This window comes from Pseudophryne corroboree, chromosome 2, assembly GCF_028390025.1.
Source record: "Pseudophryne corroboree isolate aPseCor3 chromosome 2, aPseCor3.hap2, whole genome shotgun sequence".
Classification (NCBI taxonomy): Eukaryota; Metazoa; Chordata; class Amphibia; order Anura; family Myobatrachidae; genus Pseudophryne; species Pseudophryne corroboree.
This window is the reverse complement of record NC_086445.1, coordinates 100823160-100847658: the sequence shown is the minus strand read 5'-3', so window position 1 is coordinate 100847658 and position 24499 is coordinate 100823160. Positions and strand designations below refer to the sequence as shown.

Genomic DNA, 24499 nt, shown 5'->3' with positions numbered 1-24499 from the left:
GTTTTCAGGGAGGGTGTGTGACGTCAGCTCCGGCCCCGATCAGCCTGATGTGATCACACTGTAGGAGTAAGTCCTGGGCTGCGCAGAGACTGCACAAAGTGGATTTTAGCAGCTCTGCGTACACATAGGATCGCACACTTGCACAGCGAATATACATTCCCCATGTAGGCGGCGACTAACTGTACGCAGCCCAGCGATCAGGTCTGAATCACCCCCTCTGTACCGGCCAGCACTCACCTGACCTGGGCGGTTATTCAGGTTTGTTAGCAAACCAAAAAAGTTAGCAATTGGCAAAACCATGGTCCACTGCAGTTGGGGCAAATGTAACATGTGCAGAGAGATTTGCTAGGACACATCGCCTGTACATTGCAATTGCTTAAACCGATCCCTTGTTGTCCCGTTGCATAGAGACTGAGTATATTGAAATTGCTTCCACTGATACTACTGGAATATGTTCAGCAAAAAAATAAAAAGTACTATAGAATAAAGATCAGTATAAAGTAGCCAAACACTGTATTAAAAAATTACACTTTTATCAATGGTTTAAAAAAAATACAACCCAAGAAAGTTATTCATGTATGCTACACATAGAACATTTCCAGTACAGACTTCTCGCCCAGTCATCTTGCAATCTATTTTTGCCTGGGACAAAGGGAGACAAATAGAACTGCGGAATGACATGAGCAGCCGCCCCAGGATTCAGACTGCAGTCTCCAGAAAGTCTCAGTGCCATGGTTATATTCGGCGATCTTAACCACTGAGCAATGCTCCCTGTAAAACGCTTCCATAGAATTGGGGGGACACTACTAAAAATCATGATGTCACAGTGTTTGGCGCGGTCTTGGTACTTTGCCGGCACGGCATTTCTTGTTTGGAGTGGAATTTATCCCAGTAATCTGGATCCTCGGCTGTCATTGGAACAGCAGATGCCATTAGGTCCTCATAGGTGAGAACGGTGAATGAGGTCCCGGACAGCTTTCCATTCTGGAAAGAAACAAGAAAACACACAATTTGGATGTCTGAACGTTATGTAATAAATGGGTGCAGCTGACTAATCAGCACATTTATCTTTTAGTGTTGTAATCATTCTGACGATCTGATTGGCTATGCTGGTAATAGTCCGGTTATCGGATTGGCTATGCTGTGAACATTCTGAAGCTCTAACTGGTTGATAAACAGGGATCACACTGACAGGCAGAGGATGCAGAGTAAATACAATAAGGTAACAAACACACCTTAGAAAAAGGTTTTAATATAAAACACAATTTCATGCTCATATTCAGGCACTCTGAAGTGGTCTTGGTTAGACCAACCTACAGTCAAACACACATACACATGTACACATGTGATGTGATTATTGATATATGACTCCTGCATATTGTGTGTGTATACGGAACACAACAGAACTTGTGTGTGAAAGAAAGCTGCTGCTGCTGCTACTACACTGTTTCACTTTGTGTACAGATTCAGAGACTAATGTTGGGTACACACTTGTGGATATATCTGCAGATCAATTGATCTGCAGATATATCTACAGACGGACCGGGCAGTGTGTTGTGTATACACATTGCCCGATCCGTCGGGACTGACGTCACGAACTATGCTGGCATTTATATGTGCCCGCCCAGTTGTGCTGTCAATCACTGCCGGCGTCTGCAGCGAGTTTACAGGCGGTCGGCTGGCCGTCCGGACACACAGCACGATGCGCCAATATATCGTTAGATATATTGGCCGTCGGCTGTGCTGCAGGGCCGAAGCAATATGTCTTTGAACGACGGCGTTCACAGACATATCGTTGGTACACACTGGCCGACGGGTCAGTGATATATATCGGCCATTCAATAGAACAACCGATATATCGGTCAGTGTGTACCCAGCATTAGTCGCACACAGATATACAAATGACGCTTATCAATTAATCAGCGCAGTCTTCTCGTGCATCCTTGTCGCACTGCGTTGCAACTAAGATGCATTTTAAGCAAAAAAAGAGACACCTGACGCTAGAAGATTCTCATGCGACATGGCATGAAAAGAGGGGCTGTCTGTCGCGGCTGCAGCAAAGAAGTATGAGGACACATCTGTACATCGCAGTACGGGTACGGCGCATGTACAAAATATCAGTACTTTGCTGCCTGCACAGCAACTACAATGGGAACTGAATCAGGCCTTTGTGTCTCCTTATGCCTCTACACTGCCAAATATTTTCAACAGAGTTTCGCAGAGCATACGTACAGCTGTTCAGAAGGGGCAAAATACTGTATTATAGTTGTTTGAAAGAGGTGCTGATGTCCTTCTAGGATGTGGTGTTACAGAATTTATTAAAAGCACATTATAGTAGAGATATATATATATATATATATATATATATATATATATATAACAACAACAACCCTTATCACACGCTTCAAGTAGCCACACCTCACAATAGAACCCCTGTTAGCGGGAACAAAAGAATGTAGACAAAATGAAAACCAGAGGGCGCTGAATTGTTATGAATGATCGTCCATAATAAAGTCCATAAATAATTCAGAAGGTGAGTTTCCCAATAATTGTTCTCAAAATGTTCTTTAAATGACTTGATTGAGACCACAGCCAGGGATGATATTTTATTATATTATATTATATATATATATATATATATAGTATAAATAGAAGCCTAGTCCCATTCTGCCTATACCCCTTGATGAAGTCCGAATGGCGAAACGCGTTGGGCAACCTGGTAGTGACCTCATATCCAGTTAAGCAAAAACCTTTTTATATATTCTAACTGGTATTTTATATATTGTGTATACTGTTCTTATACCATTTTTTTTAAAAGTTTTTTTCTGTCATTAAATTGTATATTACTATTTTTAGATATATCTATTTATATTGTCATTTTTTATTCATTTAAGACACCATTGTTCGCTTTATCCCCCTCCTCCCCTGTGTGTTGCTAAATTCATGTTACAGGGAACCACCATCCCTGTTTTTTGGGGGTCAGCAGACACCCTATAGATTTCAGGGAGTGTCATTACTGTTTGTATACTATATTATATACCTAAGACCTCTAATCGTTGGTACTAAACACAAGTGGCGCAGTATTTTCTTTCTATCTAAATTTCATCGGTAATAATTTTTACTGCTGCCTGGTGTATTACAACGTTTTTAGAATGTTGAGGAACTCGGATCGGGCAACCAAAAGACAGAATTGGTGCCAAAAAATCTTTAATGAAAAATAGCAACCTAGTGAACCCTCCCCACCATGTGATTTAGACGAATTGTTTTGGGGCATAGAAAGACTCCTCACTAAAGAAGTGAAAACATGGTGGGACATTAAGGGCCTAGAGCATTATATTTCGGTTGATAGAATTCCTAGGGGGCTTAGACTCCTAAAACAACCTACATTTGGCAATCTCGATGCAGCCTTTTTTGAAAAGTGGGATAGAACATTACACAATTGTTCCATTGATCTAATGAAACTCTTGATTGAGGAGAAGAAGAACTCCCTCTTAGAACTAGAGAAGAATATCAAGTGTAAAGAAACGGAACTTGAACCTTTTAAAGATAAAGAGGATTATAAAATCAATGAGAAGGTTCTGAACAAAAAAATGGAACATATTGTGGAAGAGGTTACTAAAAATAAAGAAAAGACGTTTCTGAGGGACAAAACAGACTACGAACAAGGAAAAATAAAAAATTGGAGCAGGTTTGGAACCATGAATCAACAAGTAAATCGAACAGATAGACAATATTGGAGGACTTTACCAGTGAAAGGAAAACCAATATGGAATTCAAACACGAACACACCATCTCCAAAGGACGCAGAACAGATTCACAGCACTACAAAGAATAAACTAACAGTGATCAGACTTTTTTATCCCAAAGAACAGGAACGAGACCCAAGGAAGCTACACGAAATTCCCTGAAGGAAGATGTCCGCCTTGCATTGCCTCTCAAAAGAAGATATATAGAAGAAGAGGAAAACGGGGCAGTAGGAGGGAGAGAGACCAAAAAAAGAACATTGCAGTGATGGATATAAAAGAGAAAGGAATCTTTCATTTTTCACAACATACCCTGTCAAAACCGGAAATATCCTTACTCAATAAAGGCCTCACATTTGCACCCACGGGAGGTTTTAACAAGTTTGAAACTTTCATCGACTTAAACAAATTTATTAGGAAGTTAACTTAGAAAAGACACTTTTTAAGGAAAGAAGACGCTGTTATTAGTAATTATGAAAACCAATCAAAATCAGGTCTTAAACCGACCTCTAAATTTTAGCCATTGGAATCAAAGGGAGCCATCCAAATATTTTTTATGAACTGGTGAAAAAAGATTTGTGTGAAACCAATATGGAAAAGATCAAGGAGAAGAACATTACGAATCGAGAAAGTGAGGCTCTAAAGAAGTTACAAAAGAATAGAGGAATTGTTATAAAACAAGCTGATAAAGGGAGGGGTCTGGTTATCATGGACCGTGAGAAATACACCAATGAAGCACTACGATTAATGGGAGATGATGTTTCTTATACTAAATTGTCTGGTGACCCCAAAGATGTCTTTGTTGGAGAATTAAGAACACTTTTATTACACGGTTTACGCACAGACATCATCACAAAGGGAGAATTTCAATATTTAATGAAATCAGTCCCCACTACCCCTATCTTCTATTTCCTGCCTAAAATTCACAAAAACCTGTCAAACCCGCCAGGAAGACCTATTGTGGCAGGTATTGATTCATTCACTTAAAATTTATCAGAATACGCTGATGTCTTCTTGAAAACGTATGTTAGAGAACTACCATCATACTTAAAGGACACCACCGCTGTATTGAACTCCCTGAAAGATCTTGAATGGAAAGACACCTATTGGTGGGCAACAATAGACGTTCAATCGTTATACACCTGTATTGAACATGAAAAAGGTGTTACAGCGTGTAGAGAATTCATGGAAAATGATCCCTAACAGATATCCATAAAGATTTTATTTGCGATATTATGTATTTTATTCTTCAGCACAATTATTTAAAATTTTTAGACCATTTTTATCTACAACGATGTGGGACTGCAATGGGTACGATTTTCGCACCAAGTTTTGCAAATCTATTTATGGGCAGTTGGGAGAAGAGTTTTATCTATGGTAACCACGATTTTAAGAGCCATATCATTTTTTATCGTCGTTACATAGATGACATTTTAATTATTTGGGATGGCACAGAAGAATGTTTTTATAAGTTCCTGGAATTCTTGAGTAATAACGAGATGAACCTCGTCTTCACATCTAAGATTAACAAAGAGTCGATTGAATTCCTCGATCTGGTTTTAATGGGGGTGGATGGCAAAATCAAAACCAAGAACTTCATTAAACAAGTCGATACGAACAGTTACCTGCACTATAAAAGTAACCACTTGAAGAAATGGAAAAATAACATCCCCTTTTCCCAATTCAACAGAATAAAGAGAAATTGCAGCAATTCGGAAGAATGTGAGGCCCAAATAGAGAAATACAAAAACGGGATTTAAGGATAAAGAATACCCAGTCAACATCTTGGAAGAAGCAGTCACGAAAGCGAAGGCACTAGAGAGATCAACGCTGCTAGAATACAAGACTAAAGAAACCAAGAAAGATTCCGTATCATTCATTACAACGTATAACCTTCATGAGAAATCCATCAGAGACTCACTTAGTAACCACTGGGGAATCCTATTAACGGACCCTGTCCTTAAAGAAATCTTGCCCCCCCGTCCTGAGATTATCTTTAGGAAATCAAAAAATCTTAAGGATATATAAGCCCCGAGTATGCTACGCAAGGAATTTGAAGAGGATTGACGAATACCAAAATGTACTGGAGCTTTTAAATGTGGTCGATGTAACATCTGTAGGTATCTACACCCAGTGAGGAAAACATTTACGGACACAGAGAAAAAGGAGGAGTACAAAATAAAAGACTTCATAAACTGCAATACCCAATCAGTGATCTATTTATTAGAATGTGATTGCGGAAAACAATATGTGGGAAAAATAAAAAGACCACTTAAAAATAAGATTTTACTTACCGGTAAATCTATTTCTCGCAGTCCGTAGAGGGATGCTGGGACTCCGTAAGGACCATGGGGAATAGACGGGCTCCGCAGGAGATAGGGCACTTTAAGAAAGCTTTGGATTCTGGGTGTGCACTGGCTCCTCCCTCTATGCCCCTCCTCCAGACCTCAGTTAGGGAAACTGTGCCCAGAGGAGATGGACAGTACGAGGAAGGATTTTTGTAAACCTAAGGGCGAGATCCATACCAGCCACACCAATCACACCGTATAACTTGTGATAAACTACCCAGTTAACAGTATGAACAACAACATAGCCTCGGGTCAACTGATAAACTATAACATAACCCTTATGTAAGCAATAACTATAAACAAGTCTTGCAGAAGAAGTCCGCACATGGGACGGGCGCCCAGCATCCTCTACGGACTACGAGAAATAGATTTACCGGTAAGTAAAATCTTATTTTCTCTAACGTCCTTGAGGATGCTGGGACTCCGTAAGGACCATGGGGATTATACCAAAGCTCCCAAACGGGCGGGAGAGTGCGGATGACTCTGCAGCACCGATTGAGCAAACAGGAGGTCCTCCTCAGCCAGGGTATCAAACTTATAGAACTTTGCAAAGGTGTTTGACCCCGACCAAGTAGCTGCTCGGCACAACTGTAATGCCGAGACCCCTCGGGCAGCCGCCCAAGAAGAGCCCACCTTCCTAGTGGAATGGGCCTTAACCGATTTAGGCAATGGTAATCCTGCCGTAGAATGCGCCTGCTGAATCGTGTTACAGATCCAGCGAGCAATAGTCTGCTTTGAAGCAGGAGCGCCAACCTTGTTGGCCGCATACAGAACAAACAGAGCTTCAGTCTTCCTGATCCTAGCTGTTCTGGTCACATAAATCTTCAAAGCCCTGACCACATCCAAGGACTCGGAATCCTCCAAGTCCCGTAGAGCCACAGGCACAACAATAGGTTGGTTCACATGAAAAGATGAGACCACTTTTGGCAGAAATTGAGGACGAGTCCTCAACTCTGCCCTATCCACGTGAAAAACCAAGTATGGGCTTTTATGTGATAAAGCCGCCAATTCTGAAACACGCCTTGCCGAAGCTAATGCCAAAAACATGACCACTTTCCACGTGAGGTATTTCAACTCCACTGTTTTGAGTGGTTCAAACCAAGGTGACTTGATGAAACGTAACACCACGTTAAGATCCCAAGGAGCCACCGGAGGTACAAAGGGAGGCTGAATATGCAGCACTCCCTTCACAAAAGTCTGTACTTCAGGAAAAGAGGCCAAATCTCTTTGAAAGAATATGGATAAGGCCGAAATTTGGACCTTTATGGACCCTAATTTTAGGCCCAAATTCACTCCTGTTTGAAGGAAGTGAAGTAGACGGCCCAAATGGAACTCCTCCGTAGGAGCAGCTCTGGCCTCACACCAAGAAACATATTTTCGCCATATACGGCGATAATGTTTCAACGTCACATCTTTCCTAGCCTTGATCAGGGTAGGAATGACCTCCTCCGGAATCCCTTTTTCCGCTAGGATCCGGCGTTCAACCGCCATGCCGTCAAACGCAGCCGAGGTAAGTCTTGGAACAGACAGGGCCCCTGCTGCAGCAGGTCCTGCCTTAGAGGAAGAGGCCACGGATCTTCTGTGAGCAACTCTTGCAGCTCCGGATACCAAGTCCTCCGTGGCCAATCTGGAACAATGAGGATTGTTCTGACCCTGCTTATTCTTATTATTCTCAACACCTTGGGTATGAGAGGAAGAGGAGGAAACACATAGACCGATCTGAACACCCAAGGTGTCACCAGAGCGTCTACCGCTACCGCCTGAGGGTCCCTTGACCTGGCGCAATACCGCTTTAGCTTTTTGTTGAGACGGGATGCCATCATGTCTATTTGAGGCAGTCCCCACCGACCCGTGATCTGTGTGAAGACTTCTTGATGAAGTCCCCACTCTCCCGGATGCAGGTCGTGCCTGCTGAGGAAGTCCGCCTCCCAGTTGTCCACCCCCGGGATGAACACTGCTGATAGTGCGCTTACATGGCCTTCCGCCCAGCGTAGAATCCTGGTCGCTTCTGCCATGGCCACTCTGCTCCTTGTTCCGCCTTGGCGGTTTATATGAGCCCCTGCTGTGACATCGTCTGACTGAATCAGAACCGGTTTTCCCCGAAGCAATTCCTCCGCTTGACGCAGGGCGTTGTATATGGCCCTCAACTCCAGGACGTTGATGTGGAGACAAGTCTCTAGATTTGACCAGAGACCTTGGAAATTTCTTCCCAGTGTGACTGCTCCCCAGCCTCGGAGGCTTGCGTCCGTGGTCACCAGGACCCAGTCCTGAATGCCGAACCTGCGACCCTCTAGTAGGTGAGCACTGTGCAGCCACCACAGGAGAGATACCCTGGTCCTGGGAGACAGGGTGATCCTTTGATGCATTTGTAAATGGGACCCGGAGCACTTGTCCAAGAGGTCCCAATGAAAAGTCCTCGCATGAAACCTGCCGAAGGGGATGGCCTCGTATGAAGCCACCATCTTCCCCAGAACCCGTGTGCAATGATGCACTGAAACCTTTTTTGGCTTTAATAGGTTCCTGACCAGGACTATGAGCTCCTGAACCTTTTCGATCGGAAGAAAAACCTTTTTCTGGTCTGTGTCTAGAATCAGGCCCAAAAAGGTCAGACGCGTTGTAGGGACTAGCTGGGACTTCGGTATATTGAGAATCCAGCCGTGTAACTGCAACGTCTTCATGGACAGAGACACTCTGTCCAGCAACTTCTCCCGAGATCTTGCCTTTATGAGGAGATCGTCCAAGTATGGGATAATTGTGACACCCTGCCTGCGCAGGAGCACCATCATTTCCGCCATTACCTTGGTGAAAATTCTCGGGGCCGTGGAAAGCCCAAACGGCAACGTCTGAAATTGGTAGTGACAGTCCTGCACTGCAAATCTCAGGAACGCCTGGTGAGGGGGGAATATCGGAACATGAAGGTAAGCATCCTTTATGTCCAGGGACACCATCCAATCCCCCCCCCCCTCCAGGCTGGCGATGACCGCCCTGAGCGATTCCATTTTGAACTTGAACCTCTTCAAGTACAGGTTCAGGGATTTTAGGTTTAAAATGGGTCTGACCGAACCGTCTGGTTTCGGGACCACAAACAGGGTTGAGTAATATCCCTCGCCTTGCTGGAGATGAGGAACTGTGACAATCACCTGTTGAATATACAATATTTGGATTGCTGCCAACACTAGCTCCCTCTCTGACGGGGAAGCCGGCAGAGCCGATTTGAAAAACCGGCGAGGAGGCAAGTCTTCGAATTCCAGCCTGTATCCCTGAGAAACAATCTCTAATGCCCAGGGATCCACCTGCGAGTGAACCCAGACGTGGCTGAAAAACCGAAGACGAGCCCCCACTAGTTCTGCCTCCCCCTGGGAAGCCCCAGCATCATGCGGTGGACTTTGCAGATGCAGGGGAGGACTTCTGCTCCTGGGAACTAGCTGTGTGCAGCTTTTTTCCCTTGCCTTTTCCTCTGGCAACAAAGGACAATCCCCGTACCTTCTTGCTCTTATTGGAACGAAAGGACTGCATTTGATAATGAGGTGCCTTTTTTGTATGCTGCGGGGGGACATAAGGTAAGAAATTCGACTTACCAGCCGTAGCAGTAGAGACAAGGTCCGAGAGGCCGTCTCCAAACAACTCCTCCCCTTTGTAAGGCAAGGACTCCATATGCCGCTTTGATTCGGCGTCTCCCGTCCACTGTCGGGTCCACAAGAGCCGCCTAGCAGAAATAGACATACTGTAGCGTTTATTCTGGAGCTTAATAAACAAATGTCTCTTTGAGCATCTCTCATATACAAGGCAGCATCTCTGATATGCTCTATGGTCATTAAAATGGCATCCCTATCTAAGGTGTCAATCTCCATAGATAAGGAATCTGCCCATGCCACAACAGCACTACAAACCCAGGCCGACGCCATAGCCGGTCTAACAATAATACCTGAATGAGTGTAAATGTGCTTCATGGTAATTTCCTGCCTGCGATCAGCAGGATCCTTGAGGGAAGCCGTATCCTGAGAAGGCAGTGCCACCTTTTGGATAAGCGTGTCAGCGCCTTGTCTACTTTAGGCGAAGATTCCCATCGTATCCTATCCATTTGTGGAAAAGGATACGCCATAAGAATCCTTTTGGGAACTTGTGGTCTCCTATCTGGAGATTCCCAAGCCTTTTCGCACAATCCGCTCAGCTCAAATGAGGACGGAAAGGTGACCTCAGGCTTTTTCCCTTTATACATGTGTACCCTCGTGTCAGGGACAGGGGGTTCCTCAGTAATATGCAAAACCTCTTTAATGGCAATAATCATGTACCGAATACCTTTTGCCACCCTCGGCTGTAATTTTGCATCTTCATAGTCGACACTAGAGTCAGCATCCGTGTCGGTATCTGTGTCATCGATCTGGGATATGGTGCGCTTCTGAGACCCCGAAGGTCCTGGCGCCACAGGGACAGGCATGGTCTGGCTACCTGACTGATCCCTAGCTTCAGCCTTGTCTAACCTTTTATGCAATAGATTTACATTTGCATTTAAGACATTCAGCATATCCACCCATTCCGGTGTCGGCGTTGCCGACGGCGATGACATTCAAGCACTCCCCCTCCACATTAAGCGAGCCTTCCTTGTCAAACATGTCGACACACGTGTACCGACACACTTCACACACACAGGGAAATTCTTTTTTGAAGACAGTATCCCCTTTAAGGCCCTTTGGAGAGACAGAGAGAGAGTATGCCAGCACACACCCCAGCGCTATACCCCTGGAAAAAAAACACAGAATGCCCTTTTCCAGAAGCGCTGAGTAGTAATAAAACACCAATTATGCCCCCCCCCCCTCCTCTCCTTCAAACCCCCTTTCACCGTGTGTAAAGCAGGGGAGAGTCCGGGGAGCTTCCTCTCAGCGGTGCTGTGGAGAGAAAATGGCGCTGGTGAGTGCTGAGGGAGAAGCACCGCCCCCTCGGCGGCGGGCTTCTGTCCCGCTCAAAGTTATTAAAAAATGGCAGGGGCTCTTTTATATACATGTACAGTGCCCACCTGTACATGTATATTGTCTTTTGCCATAAGAGAGGTGTTATATCGCTGCCCAGGGCGCCCCCCCTGCGCCCTGCACCCTTACAGTGACCGGACTGTGTGAGGTGTATGGGAGCAATGACGCACAGCTGCAGTGCTGTGCGTTACCTCAGTGAAGCTCTGAAGGCTTCTGCCGCCTGAGACGTCTTCTGACTTCGTTTCTTCTGGCTCTGTGAGGAGAACGGCGGCGAGGCTCTGGAAGTGAACGCCCAGGACGAACCTGTGTTCACCCCCTCTGGAGCTAATGGTGTCCAGTAGCCGAGGAAGCAGAGCTATCATTTAAGAAGGTCTGACCCTCTCTCCTCAGTCCCTCGATGCAGGGAGCCTGTTGCCAGCAGTGCTCCCTGTAAAAATATAGAAAAAATCCAAACAAAAATGCTTTCTAGGCAGAGAACTCAGGGGAGCTCCCTGCAGTGCACCTATTTCTCTCTGGGCACAGTGTAAAACTGAGGTCTGGCGGAGGGGCATAGAGGGAGGAGCCAGTGCACACCTAGAATCCAAAGCTTTCTTAAAGTGCCCTATCTCCTGCAGAGCCCGTCTATTCCCCATGGTCCTTACGGAGTCCCAGCATCCTCAAGGGCGTTAGAGAAATGAGGATACAAGAACATGTCCGTAATATCAAGAACAAGATTGAGAACCATGCAGTATCCAAATATTTTAATATAGCACACAATTCCAATCCGGAGGCATTGACTTTTAAAGCAATTGAACTCGGAGAGAGAGGCGGCGACCTGGCTAACAAACTTTCACGTAGAGAAATGTATTGGATATATCAACTGCAAACATTACACCCGAAGGGATTCAATGAATACTACAAAATCGCTCCGTTTCTGTGAAGTAACAATGCCATCATGATCTCGCGGATGGATCCCCACCTAGTTTACCTCCCTTATTCCCCCCCCCTACTACCTCCCTCCCCTCCCCTCTCCTCTCCCCCCCCCCCCCCCCCGTTTCTCTTCTCCTGTCACCTATCAATCTCTCTGATTTTTATGATAATCACTGTACAATTTTAGTCACCTATTTAGTCACGCTAGTATTTTGACACATGTATGGTAAGTAATCATTACAGTCAAACCACACTGGAAATGCCCAATCTCGCCCGAGATTGGAAGCGAAGCAGTGTCGGGCCTGATCAGTACCAGACTAGGGAGACCACCTGGGAAGATCAGGTACTGTAACTAAACTTGCATTAAAAGCCTACATGAGTGTGTCAATAATATCACCTAAATATCAATTCTGTACACTTTTTTTTAGCATTTCACCCATTCTGCACCTCTTAAAAAAATTTCATCACCTATAATTTAATACACTGCTCAAATAAATAAAGGGAACACTAAAATAACACATCCTAGATCTGAATTAATGAAATATTCTTATTAAATACTTCGTTCTTTACATAGTTGAATGTGCTGACAACAAAATCACACAAAAAATAGGATTTTAATACCTACCGGTAAATCCTTTTCTCTTAGTCCGTAGAGGATGCTGGGGACTCCAAAAGGACCATGGGGTATAGACGGGATCCGCAGGAGACATGGGCACACTATAAGACTTTGAATGGGTGTGAACTGGCTCCTCCCTCTATTCCCCTCCTCCAGACCCCAGTTATAGGAACTGTGCCCAGAGACGAACATTTTGAGGAAAAGGATTTTGTTAAACTAAGGGTGAGATACATACCAGCTCACACCACACCACACCACACCGTACAACATGGCAATTAATGAAACCCAGTTAACAGTGTGAACAAAAAACAGATCAGCAACAGCCTGACCCTTACCAAACACAACCTTTGTGTAACTTAAGAAATAACTATATACAAATACTGCAGATAAAGTCCGCACTGGGACGGGCGCCCAGCATCCTCTACGGACTAAGTGAAAAGGATTTACCGGTAGGTATTAAAATCCTATTTTCTCCTTCGTCCTAGAGGATGCTGGGGACTCCAAAAGGACCATGGGGTTTATACCAAAGCTCCAAACCGGGCGGGAGAATGCGGATGACTCTGCAGCACCATCTGAGCAAACATGAGGTCCTCATCAGCCAGGGTATCAAACTTGTAGAACTTTGCAAAAGTTTTAGACTCCAACCAAGTAGCTGCTCGGCAAAGCTGTAATGCCGAGACGCCTCGGGCAGCCGCCCAAGATGAGCCCACCTTCCTAGTGGAATGGGCTTTCACCGATTTAGGTAATGGCAATGCAGCCATAGAATGAGCCTGCTAAATCGTATTACAGATCCAGCGCGCAATAGTCTGCTTAGAAGCAGGAGCGCCAACCTTGTTGGCCGCATATAGGACAAACAGCGCCTCTGTTTTTCTCACCCGAGCCATTCTGGCTACATAAATTTTCAAAGCTCTGACCACATCAAGATGCTTTGAATCAGCCAAGGCTTCAGTAGCCACAGGCACCACAATAGGTTGGTTCATATGAAATGAAGAAACCACCTTCGGTAGAAAACGTTGACGAGTTCTCAACTCCACTCTATCCTCATGGAAGATTAGATAGGGGCTTTTGTAAGACAAAGCCGCCAATTCGGACACCAGCCTTGCGGACGCCAAGGCCTATAGCATGACCACTTTCCAAGTGAGAAATTTCAACTCAACCGTTTGTAAAGGTTCAAACCAATGTGACGTAAGGAACTGTAACACCCCGTTAAGGTCCCACTGAGCCACTGGGGCCACAAATGGAGGTTGTATGTGTAGCACGCCTTTCACAAACGTCTGAACTTCAGGAAGCGAGGCCAATTCCCTTTGAAAGAAAATTGATAAGGCCAAAACCTGCACTTTAATGGAGCCTAACTTCAGGCCCGCATCCACACCTGCTTGCAAAAAATGGAGAAACCGCCCCAGGTGAAACTCTTCCGTAGGAGCCTTCTTGGATTCACACCAAGACACATATTTTCTCCCGATATGGTGATAATGCTTCGCCGTTACCTCCTTTCTAGCCTTAAGTAGGGTTGGGATAACTTCCCCGGGAATACCCTTCCTAGCTAGGATTTGGCGTTCAACCGCCATGCCGTCAAAAGCAACCGCGGTAAGTCCTGGAACACGCACGGTCCTTGCTGTAACAGATCCTCTCTTAGAGGAAGAGGCCAAGGATCTCCTGTGAGTAATTCCTGAAGATCCGGATACCATGGAACAACGAGTATCACCTGAACCCTTGCTCTTCTCACAATCCTTATAACCTTTGGGATGAGTGGAAGTGGAGGGAACACATAGACCGACTGAAACACCCACGGTGTCACCAGAGCGTCCACTGCTACTGCTTGAGGGTCCCTCGACCTGGAACAATATGTCCGAAGCTTCTTGTTGAGGCGAGACGCCATCATGTATATTTGAGGAATTCCCCAACGACTTGTCACTTCTGCAAAGACCTCTTGATGATGACCCCACTCTCCTGGGTGGAGATCGTGTCTGCTGAGGAAGTCTGCTTCCCAGTTGTCCACGCCTGGAATGAAGACCGCTGACAGGGCGCTTGCATGTTTTTCTGCCCAGCGAAGGATCTTGGTGGCCTCCGCCATCGCCGCTCTGCTCTTTGTTCCGCCCTGGCCGTTTAGGTGCGCCACGGCTGTTCTGTTGTCCGACTTAATCAGGACGGGCCGGTCGCGAAGAAGATGTTCCGCTTGTAGCAGGCCGTTGTAGATGGCCCTTAATTCCAGAATGTTTATGTGCAGACAAGCTTCCTGGCTTGACCATTTTCCCTGGAAATTTTTTCCCTGTGTGACTGCACCCCAGCCTCGGAGACTCGCGTCCGTGGTCACCAGAACCCAATCTTGGATGCCGAACCTGCGACCCTCTAGAAGGTGAGCACTTTGGAGCCACCACAGGAGAGAAGCCCTGGTCCTGGGGGACAGAGTTATTTTCCGGTGCATCTGCAGATGAGACCCTGATCACTTGTCCAGTAGGTCCCACTGAAACGTTCTTGCATGGAACCTGCCAAACGGAATGGCCGCCACCATTTTCCCCAGCACCCGAGTGCATTGATGAATCGACACTCTTGGCGGTTTCAGAAGTTCCTTGACCATGTCCCGGATTTCCTGAGCTTTTTCCAACGGAAGAAAAATCCTCTGCAGTTCCGTGTCCAGAATCATGCCCAAAAACGACAACCGAGTTGTCGGAATCAACTGTGACTTTGGCAAATTCAGGAGCCAGCCATGCTGCTGCAGCACCCGCAGTGAGAGCGCAACGTTTTTTAGTAACAGCTCCTGTGATCTCGCCTTTATCAGGAGATCGTCTAAGTACGGGATAATTGTGACCCCTTGCTTGCGCAGGAGCACCATCATTTCCGCCATTACCTTTGTGAAAATCCTCGGGGCCGTGGAAAGACCAAACGGCAACGTCTGAAATTGGTAATGACAATCCTGAACATCGAACCTCAGATACGCCTGATGAGGAGGATAAATGGGGACATGTAGGTAAGCATCCTTTATGTCGACTGACACCATAAAATCCCCCCCCTCCAGACTGGAGATCACCGCTTGGAGAAATTCCATCTTGAATTTGAAACTTTTCAAATACACATTGAGGGATTTTAAATTCAGAATCGGTCTGACCGAGCCATCTGGCTTCGGGACCACGAACAGGCTTGAATAGAACCCTTCATCCCTCTGTGACGGGGGAACTTCGACAATGACTCACTGCTGACACAGCTTTTGTATCGCCGTACACACTACCTCTCTTTCCGGAAGAGAAGCTGGCAAGAGCGATTTGACAAATTGGCGTGGAGGCACGTCTTGAAACTCCAGCTTGTATCCTTGGGTCACAATTTCCAGCACCCAAGGATCCATGCCCGAGAGAACCCAGACCTGACTGAAGAGTTGAAGACGCGCTCCGACCGGTGCGGACTCCCGCAGGGGAGCCCCAGCGTCATGCGGTGGATTTGGTAGAAGCCAGGGAGGACTTCTGCTCCTGGGAGCCTGCCACAGCCGGCGATCTTTTTCCTCTACCTTTACCTCTTGCCGCAAGGAAAGATGACCCACGTCCTTTATGGAATTTCTGTGACCGAAAGGACAGCATCTGATATGGGGCGTTTTCTTTTGCTGTGGAGGAACAAAAGGCAGAAAAGAGGACTTACCCGCAGTAGCTGTAGAAACCAGGTCCGCGAGGCCTTCACCAAACAAAACTCCACCCTTGTAGGGGAGAGCCTCCATAGCCTTCTTAGAATCAGCATCACCATTCCACTGATGAGTCCACAACGCCCTTCTAGCCGAGACTGCCATGGCATTGGCCCTTGATCCCAAAAGGCCAATATCTCTCGCCGTCTCTTTTAGATAGACTGCAGCGTCCCTGATATGACCCAGTGTCAAAAGCACGCTATCCCGATCCAGGGTGTCTATATCCGATGACAAGTTATCTGCCCACTTTTCAATCGCGTTACTCACCCACGCCGAAGCCACAGCCGGCCTGAGCAGAGTACCTGCCGTGACATAAATAGATTTCAAGGTAGCTTCCTGCCTCCGATCAGCAGGATCTTTAAGGGTCGCCATTTCAGGAGACTTTCTTGGACAAACGCGCTAGAGCTTTGTCTACCGTGGGTGCTGCCTCCCACCCAACCCTATCCTGAGAAGGAAATGGGTATGCCATAGCAATTCTCCTGGGAATGTGCCACCTTTTGTCTGGCGTTTCCCAGGCTTTTTCAAAAAGGGCATTCAGTTCATGAGAGGGAGGAAACGTTACCTCCGGTTTCTTGCCCTTATACATACAGACCCTTGTCTCAGGGACAGCGGGGTCTTCCGTAATATGCAACACGTCTTTTATAGCCACAATCATGTACTGAATACTTTTAGCCACCTTAGCATGCAACTTTTTATCATTATAGTCGACACTGGAGTCACCTGGGTAAATGAACGTTTTTGGGACCCCGAGGGGGCCTGAGTGTGTGGCACCACGTCTCCCATGGATTGCCTCCATGCTTGGTTCTGAGACTCAGACTGGTATTCAACACATTCCACATGTCAACCCAATCAGCAGTCGGTGGTGACGACAGAGTCACACCTTCATTCTGCTTGGCTCTCACACTAACCTCCTCCTGGGAAGAGCATTCAGTTTCTGCCATGTCGACACACACGTACCGACACCCCCAAACACACTGGGCTAAAGGGGACAGACCCACAGCAAGGCCTTTCAGAGAGACAGAGAAGGAGTTTGCCAGCACACACCCAGCGCCACTCCTGTCTGAAAAGCACAATGCCCCAGACCTATCAGCGCTTGTAATATAATACCACCAACACCAAAATTAAGTGCCCCCCCCCCTTTGTTTTCAACATCCTGTTACTTGTGACAGCAGTGGAAGGGCCAGGAGCAGCGTCTCTGCAGCAAGCTGTGGAGAGAAAATGGCGCTGGTCAGAGCTGAGGAGGAAGCCCCGCCCCCTAAATGGCGCGCTTCGGTCCCGCTGAGATTATACTGGCGGGGGTCACAAATAATGCCCAGGCATCTTAAAATAGCCAGATAGTGTAGAAAAGAGGTTTTTATTGCAGCCCAGGGCGCCCCCCCTGCACCCTGCACCCATGCAGTGCCTGTGTGAGCGGGAGCAATGGCGCGCAGCACGACCGCTGCGGGGTACCTCAGGAAGACTGAAGTCTTCTGCCGCCTTCCGATGTCTTCTTTGTTTCGGTTACTCACCTGTCTTTGATCTTCTGGCTCTGTGAGGGGGACGGCGGCGCGGCTCCGGGAGCGAGCAGCTAGGCGACCCAAGTGATCGGACCCTCTGGAGCTAATGGTGTCCAGTAGCCTAAGAAGCAGAGCCTATCAGTCTCACAGAAGTAGGTCTGCTTCTCTCTCCTCAGTCCCACGAAGCAGGGAGCCTGTTGCCAGCAGTGCTCCCTGAAAATAATAAAGCTAACAAAAAGTCTTTTTAGAGAAACTCAGTGTGACCAGTCTCCTCTGGGCACAGAACCCAACTGTGGTCTGGAGGAGGGGCATAGAGGAAGGAGCCAGTTCACACCCAAAGTCTTATAGTGTGCCCATGTCTCCTGCGGATCCCGTCTATACCCCATGGTCCTTTTGGAGTCCCCAGCATCCTCTAGGACGAAGGAGAAATTATCAATGGAAATCAAATGTATTAACCCATGGAGTATAACATAGTAACATAGTAATTGAGGTTGAAAATAGGAAAATTTCCCATCGTGTTCAACCTGTATTAAGTCGTGATGAATCTACATACCCGCTGAATAATGTTTTATGACTTATATATATATATATATATATATATATACATATACACACTGCTCAAAAAAATAAAGGGGACACTAAAATAACACATCCTAAATCTGAATGAATGAAATATTCTTATTAAATACTATGTTCTTTACATAGTTGAATGTGCTGACAACAAAATCACACAAAAATTATCAATGGAAATCAAATGGATTAACCCATGGAGATCTGGATTTGGAGTCACACTCAAAATTAAAGTGGAAAAACACACTACAGGCTGATCCAACTTTGATGTAATGTCCTTAAAACAAGTCAAAATGAGGCTCAGTAGTGTGTGTGGCCTCCACGTGCATGTATGACCTCCCTACAATGTCTGGGCATGCTCCTGATGAGGTGGCGGATGGTCTCCTGAAGGATCTTCTCCCAGACCTGGACTAAAGCATCCGCCAACTCCTGGACAGTCTGTGGTGCAACGTGGCGTTGGTGGATGGAGTGAGACATGATGTCCCAGATGTGCTCAATTGGATTCAGGTCTGGGGAATGGGCGGGCCAGTCCATAGCATCAATGCCTTCGTCTTGCAGGAACTGCTGACACACTCCAGCCACATGAGGTCTAGCATTGTCTTGCATTAGGAGGAACCCAGGGCCAACCGCACCAGCATATAGTCTCACAAGGGGTCTGAGGATCTGATCTCGGTACCTAATGGCAGTCAGGATACCTCTGGCGAGCACATGGAGGGCTGTGCGGCCCCCCAAAGAAATGCCACCCCACACCATTACTGACCCACTGCCAAACCGGTCATGCTGGAGGATGTTGCAGGCAGCAGAACGTTCTCCTTGGCGTCTCCAGACTTGTCATGTCTGTCACATGTGCTCAGTGAGAACCTGCTTTCATCTGTGAAGAGCACAGGGCGCCAGTGGCGAATCTGCCAATCTTGGTGTTCTCTGGCAAATGCCAAACGTCCTGCACGGTGTTGGGCTGTAAGCACAACCCCCACCTGTGGACGTCGGGCCCTCATACCACCCTCATGGAGTCTGTTTCTGATCGTTTAAGTAGACACATGCACATTTGTGGCTTGCTGGAGGTCATTTTGCAGGGCTCTGGCAGTGCTCCTCCTGTTCCTCCTTGCACAAAGGCGGAGGTAGCGGTCCTGCTGCTGGGTTGTTGCCCTCCTACGGCCTCCTTCACGTCTCCTGATGTACTGGCCTGTCTCCTGGTAGCGCCTCCATGCTCTGGACACTACACTGACAGACACAGCAAACCTTCTTGCCACAGCTCGCATTGATGTGCTATCCTGGATGAGCTGCACTACCTGAGCCACTTGTGTGGGTTGTAGACTCCGTCTCATGCTACCACTAGAGTGAAAGCACCGCCAGCTTTCAAAAGTAACCAAAACATCAGCCAGAAAGCATAGGAGCTGAGAAGTGGTCTGTGGTCACCACCTGCAGAACAACTCCTTTATTGGGGGTGTCTTGCTAATTGCCTATAATTCCCACCTGTTGTCTATTCCATTTGCACAACAGCATGTGAAACTGATTGTCAATCAGTGTTGCTTCCTAAGTAGACAATTTGATTTCACAGAAGTGTGATTGACTTGGAGTTACATTGTGTTGTTTAAGTGTTCCCTTTATTTTTTTGAGCAGTGTATATTCTCACTATGTAAGGATACCATTCATAAATATATAAATACAATAATTTTAATTGCACAAAGCACTAATTTATATTTTAGCTATATATTTCCATTGCTAAATTATGATCCGGGCACATTTCACTGTATATGAAGCACTAATAAATATATATTTTACTTAAGGTCTCCATTCATCTATAATGATATATAATCTGGATTATTATTAGATTGATATAATTATCTATTTATTAACCCCTTTTTTAAAAATGTATCTATTCCCATGTTAATTACTATGGAGGAACAACAAAAGTGTCCCGGACTCCGGTCTCCACAAATATGGCCGCTGCAAGGATAAGTTAAAGAGAATATTCCTACTAAGATGGCCACCGCAATGAACTGTTTTGTAGAAGTCCGGCTGAGTGCTTCTGGCCTCTATGAACAAGGAGAGTAAATGGAAACAGCGGGCGCATGCGCAGTCTCAATTCCGGAAGTGGGGCGGAAGTGATGCGGCGACATGATACCGGAAGTGTGGCGGAAGAGCCGCCGGCGCATTTATTAAAGTGTTTTAATCTATTTTTTATTTTCCAAACCTGTTTTTAAAAGGTTTATTCCACCTTATATACCTATATATTATCTAACTAGGATGTATATTGATCATATCTACAAGTATATAGTCTGCTATGTAATACTATGTGAAAGTAACAGGAAGTGATGTCACAATTGATATCAGATTAGTACTAGTATAAATAGAAGCCTAGTCCCATTCTGCCTATACCCCTTGATGAAGTCTGAATGACCAAACGCGTTGGGCAACCTGGTAGTGACCTCATATACAGTTAAGCAAAAACCTTTTTATATATTCTAACTGGTATTTTATATATTGTGTATACTGTTCTTATCCCATTTTTTTTAAAGTTTTTTTTCTGTCCAAATTTTATATTTGTGTCATTAAATTGTATATTACTACTTTTAGATATATCTATTTATATTGTCATTTATTATCCATTTAAGAAACCATTGGTCACTTTATCCCCCACCTCCCCTGTGTGTTGCTACCTGTATCTCTCTCTCTATATATATATATATATATATATATATATATATATATATACACATACACACACATACATACATACATACATACAGGTTGAGTATCCCATATCCAAATATTACGAAATATGGAATATTACGAAATACAGAACTTTTTGAGTGAGATAGTGAAACCTTTGTTTTCTGATGGCTCAAATTACACAAACTTTGTTTAATGCACAAAGTTCTTAAAAATATTGTATTAAATTACCTTCAGGCTGTGTGTATAAGGTGTATATGTAACATAAATGCATTCTGTGCTTAGACTTAGGTCCCATCGCCATGATATCTCATTAGGGTATGCAATTATTCCAAAATACAGAAAAAGACGATATCCAAAATACTTCTGGTCCCAAGCATTTTGGATAAGGGATACTCAACCTGTATACATATATATATATATATATATATATATATACACACATATATATATATATATATACACATACACATGCATTTCTACCTGTGAATGTTGTGATTTGTCGGTTCCTGCGCTCCCCAATGCAACGGCAACATGATGCTGATTATCCAGGAGCATTTCCTGCAAAACACAAGCCAGGTCCACCCATTTCATCAATATAACAGTATATATGCAACATACCCTGCAACAAAATGTTACTATGGGCCTACAGTAATTCAGAGTTGATCGCAGCAGGAACTTTGTTAGCAGTTGGGCAAAACCATGTGCACTGCAGGGGAGGCAGATGTAACATGTGCAGAGATAGTTAGATTTGGGTGGGTTATATAGTTTCTGTGCAGGGTAAATACTGGCTGCTTTATTTTTACACTGCAATTTAGATTTCAGTTTGAACACACCCCACCCAAATCTATCTCTCTGCACATGTTATATCTGCCCCACCTGCAGTGCACATGGTTTTGCCCAACTGCTAACAAATTTGCTGCTGCGATTGACTCTGATTTAGGCACAATGTCCCATATAAAATAATACAGTTAGGAATCATTGGCTGACAAATTTGTTTTTAGAGGTAAAACAAATCTAAAAATGAAAGAACATATGTAAGAATACACAACTCTGCAGGGTGTGAAATCATTTTCTGGGGGCGGTCTATCCGGTCTAATCAGCAACTTTACTTTTTCGCTTCCCAACAATAATTTTTTCCTTCAAAAACACAAACTTTTAGTTTGCTTCAAACATGACAGTTTTCACTGACTGCGACTTATTACAGCAGCCGTACATTTATGGAAATGTAGAAACTGTCATTTGTGTCTTGTAACCTTGAAAAAGCAGCACCGATCGTGGTGCCTCCCGTTGTGAATGGGAAAGGTGTGGGAGCAGGGGGCGGGGTCAAGACACGGGCTGTAAAGGCCCATTCAAAAACAATTACAAAGCGGCACCTACAAAAGTGCAGCTTTGCTACAGGGACGTGCTTTCAACCCATGAAAGCATGCCCCTGTCAGTGAGGCCACAGTGATTGGCCGTCACTAGATCCGCTGTCATCACTGTGGGCACGGCGGGACGCGGCGGAGGTGCGGGTTCCAGAGGCGGTGGGACGCGGCGGGATGCAGTGGAGGTGCGGATGACATTGGCGGTGGGACGCGGCGGAGGTAGCCATAGTGGCAGGCAGGGATCCGAGATCCCTGCCTGCCATTCTGCAGAGTTTGGCAGTGGAGCAGTACCAGTTTCAAAAATGGCGCCTCAGCGTAATTTTTTAAATTAAGATGGCCGCCGCGAGCCAAATCACAGCTTGCCGTATCATCACTCTGCTTCCTCTGGCTGACTTATATAAGCCAGCGCGAGGCAGCGGCATCAGTCCGACGGCTGAGGAGGAGCAGTGAAGAGCACCTGATAGAAGACGCCGGAAGTCCTGGATGGGCGGCAGCTATGCAAAAGAGCTTAAAGGCCGCCGCTTCCTAGGTGAAGACGCCGGGAGCTCTGCGAAGTCGGCGGCCATGCAAAGGAGCTTAAAGGCCACCGCCTTCCAGGTGAAGACGCCTGAAGCCCTGGGAAGGCGGCGGCCATGCAAAAGAGCTTAAAGGCTGCCGCCCCCAGGTGAAGACCCTGAGTATTAAAACTTTTTGGGGAAAAAAAAGTGTGGTGTCATTTATTTTAATATTTACTTTACAGGCAGACCACAAGTGCCAGCTGGCCCTTTATGTCCAGGCATGCTGGCCCTTGTGGTTCTCCAAGTGCCAGCATGCTGGGATCTGTAGGCCGACTGTAAAGAACAATATTAGCATACAATGAACCCCGCACCCACCGCCACCAGTGCTGGTTGTTGCTCGGGAGAGGGGGACCCCATTTTTATTTTCTGGGGGCCCCACCTTCCGAGGAATTCCAGCCCTGGGCTGACTGGTTTGGGGGGTGCCTAATGTTATGGCAGGGGGACCCCACACTGAGTGTCTCCCCTGCTATGGCATTATCCCTCTTGGCTGGTTCAGCCTGGTGCTGGTTTTAGTGATATATGGGAGACTACACATTTTATTTTTATTTCTCTATGGGGGGGGGGGGTTTGGTTAGCTGTCAGTGCCTCCCCAGCATCTGACCTCACCGCACGTCTCTGTGCGCACACACTGCACAGTATGGAAAAATCATTCGATGGTGAGTGAATTGTGAACGGATTTGCAGCTGACCGCTGTGTGGTGGAATTTTCGTACGCCGTACTCATGCATTAGTACACTTGCACGGGGCGGGTTTTCACTCTCCATGGGCGGCGGCTATCTGATCACAGGCTGCTGCAAAAACACACAGCAGCGATCAGGTGTGAATCGGGCCCCTCATACAGAAAGGGAGGATATACTGTGCACTAGAAATTAACAGGCGGGTTAGGTATGGGGGACCGGTAGATAACACACTGGAGGTCAGAACACCGACCCCAGCATTGCGACTAGTCTTAATCCCGACAGGGGTGCCGCACGAAAGGAACCTAATCCTCCCCCTAACCCTAAATCCCTGCAGCCTAACCGTAACCCTCCCGCAGCCTAAACCTAACCCTCTCCGGCATACTTACATTCAGGATCCCGCCGGTCGGGATTCAGGTGTCAGCATTCTGTCATGAGTCGGAATTCCGGTTCCAGCATCCTGACCGCCGGGATCACGATCGCCAGCATGCTGATTACATCCCAAATAAACCACCACATAATGGCCTGCACATGCACCCAAAGCATAGATCCCAATGTACCCAAGTCTTGTATAAATTGCGAGGAAGAAATTACGTATATATAATCTTTTAAAGTGTTCTATGCTTTTAAAAATGTCACATTCACGAGCGGCACTTTTTTTTTTTGTAACATGTCACATATTTCTGCCACCGAGGCGTGTTTGTGTGAATTTATAAATAAATGACCGCGGGTAACCCCACTGCTGACCGCAAAGTTCCCACCATTGAAACTAATGGAGAGAGCTGTGCGATGCGTTGTCTGCCAGCTCGGACGCGCATACAGCCAATCAGGAGAGTGCCACGAAGTGGCCCTTCCTGATTGGCAGAAGGGACCTTCTGTGACAGGAGTCACGGGGGGGTCTCTGCATTCG

At 46.1% G+C, this 24499-nt stretch overlaps 1 protein-coding gene and 1 pseudogene across 4 annotated transcripts in view; one reads left to right on the top strand and one right to left on the bottom strand.

The window, feature by feature from the left end:
- Positions 1–516: 516 nt before the first annotated feature.
- The window catches only part of AASDHPPT (aminoadipate-semialdehyde dehydrogenase-phosphopantetheinyl transferase), a 128005-nt gene continuing 104022 nt past the window's right edge, over positions 517–24499 (bottom strand). For 3 of the 4 annotated variants that reach the window (XM_063951568.1, XM_063951565.1, XM_063951566.1), the window contains exons 5-6: positions 21473–21550; positions 517–984 (exon numbers count right to left, since the gene is read on the bottom strand). In XM_063951568.1, the coding sequence (XP_063807638.1) occupies positions 814–984; positions 21473–21550 (249 nt within the window). In that variant the 3' untranslated portion in view covers positions 517–813. The remainder of the gene's footprint in view (positions 985–21472; positions 21551–24499) is intronic. The other variant, XM_063951567.1, reaches the window with a different exon arrangement.
- On the top strand, positions 12203–12322 carry LOC135052388 (5S ribosomal RNA; annotated as a pseudogene).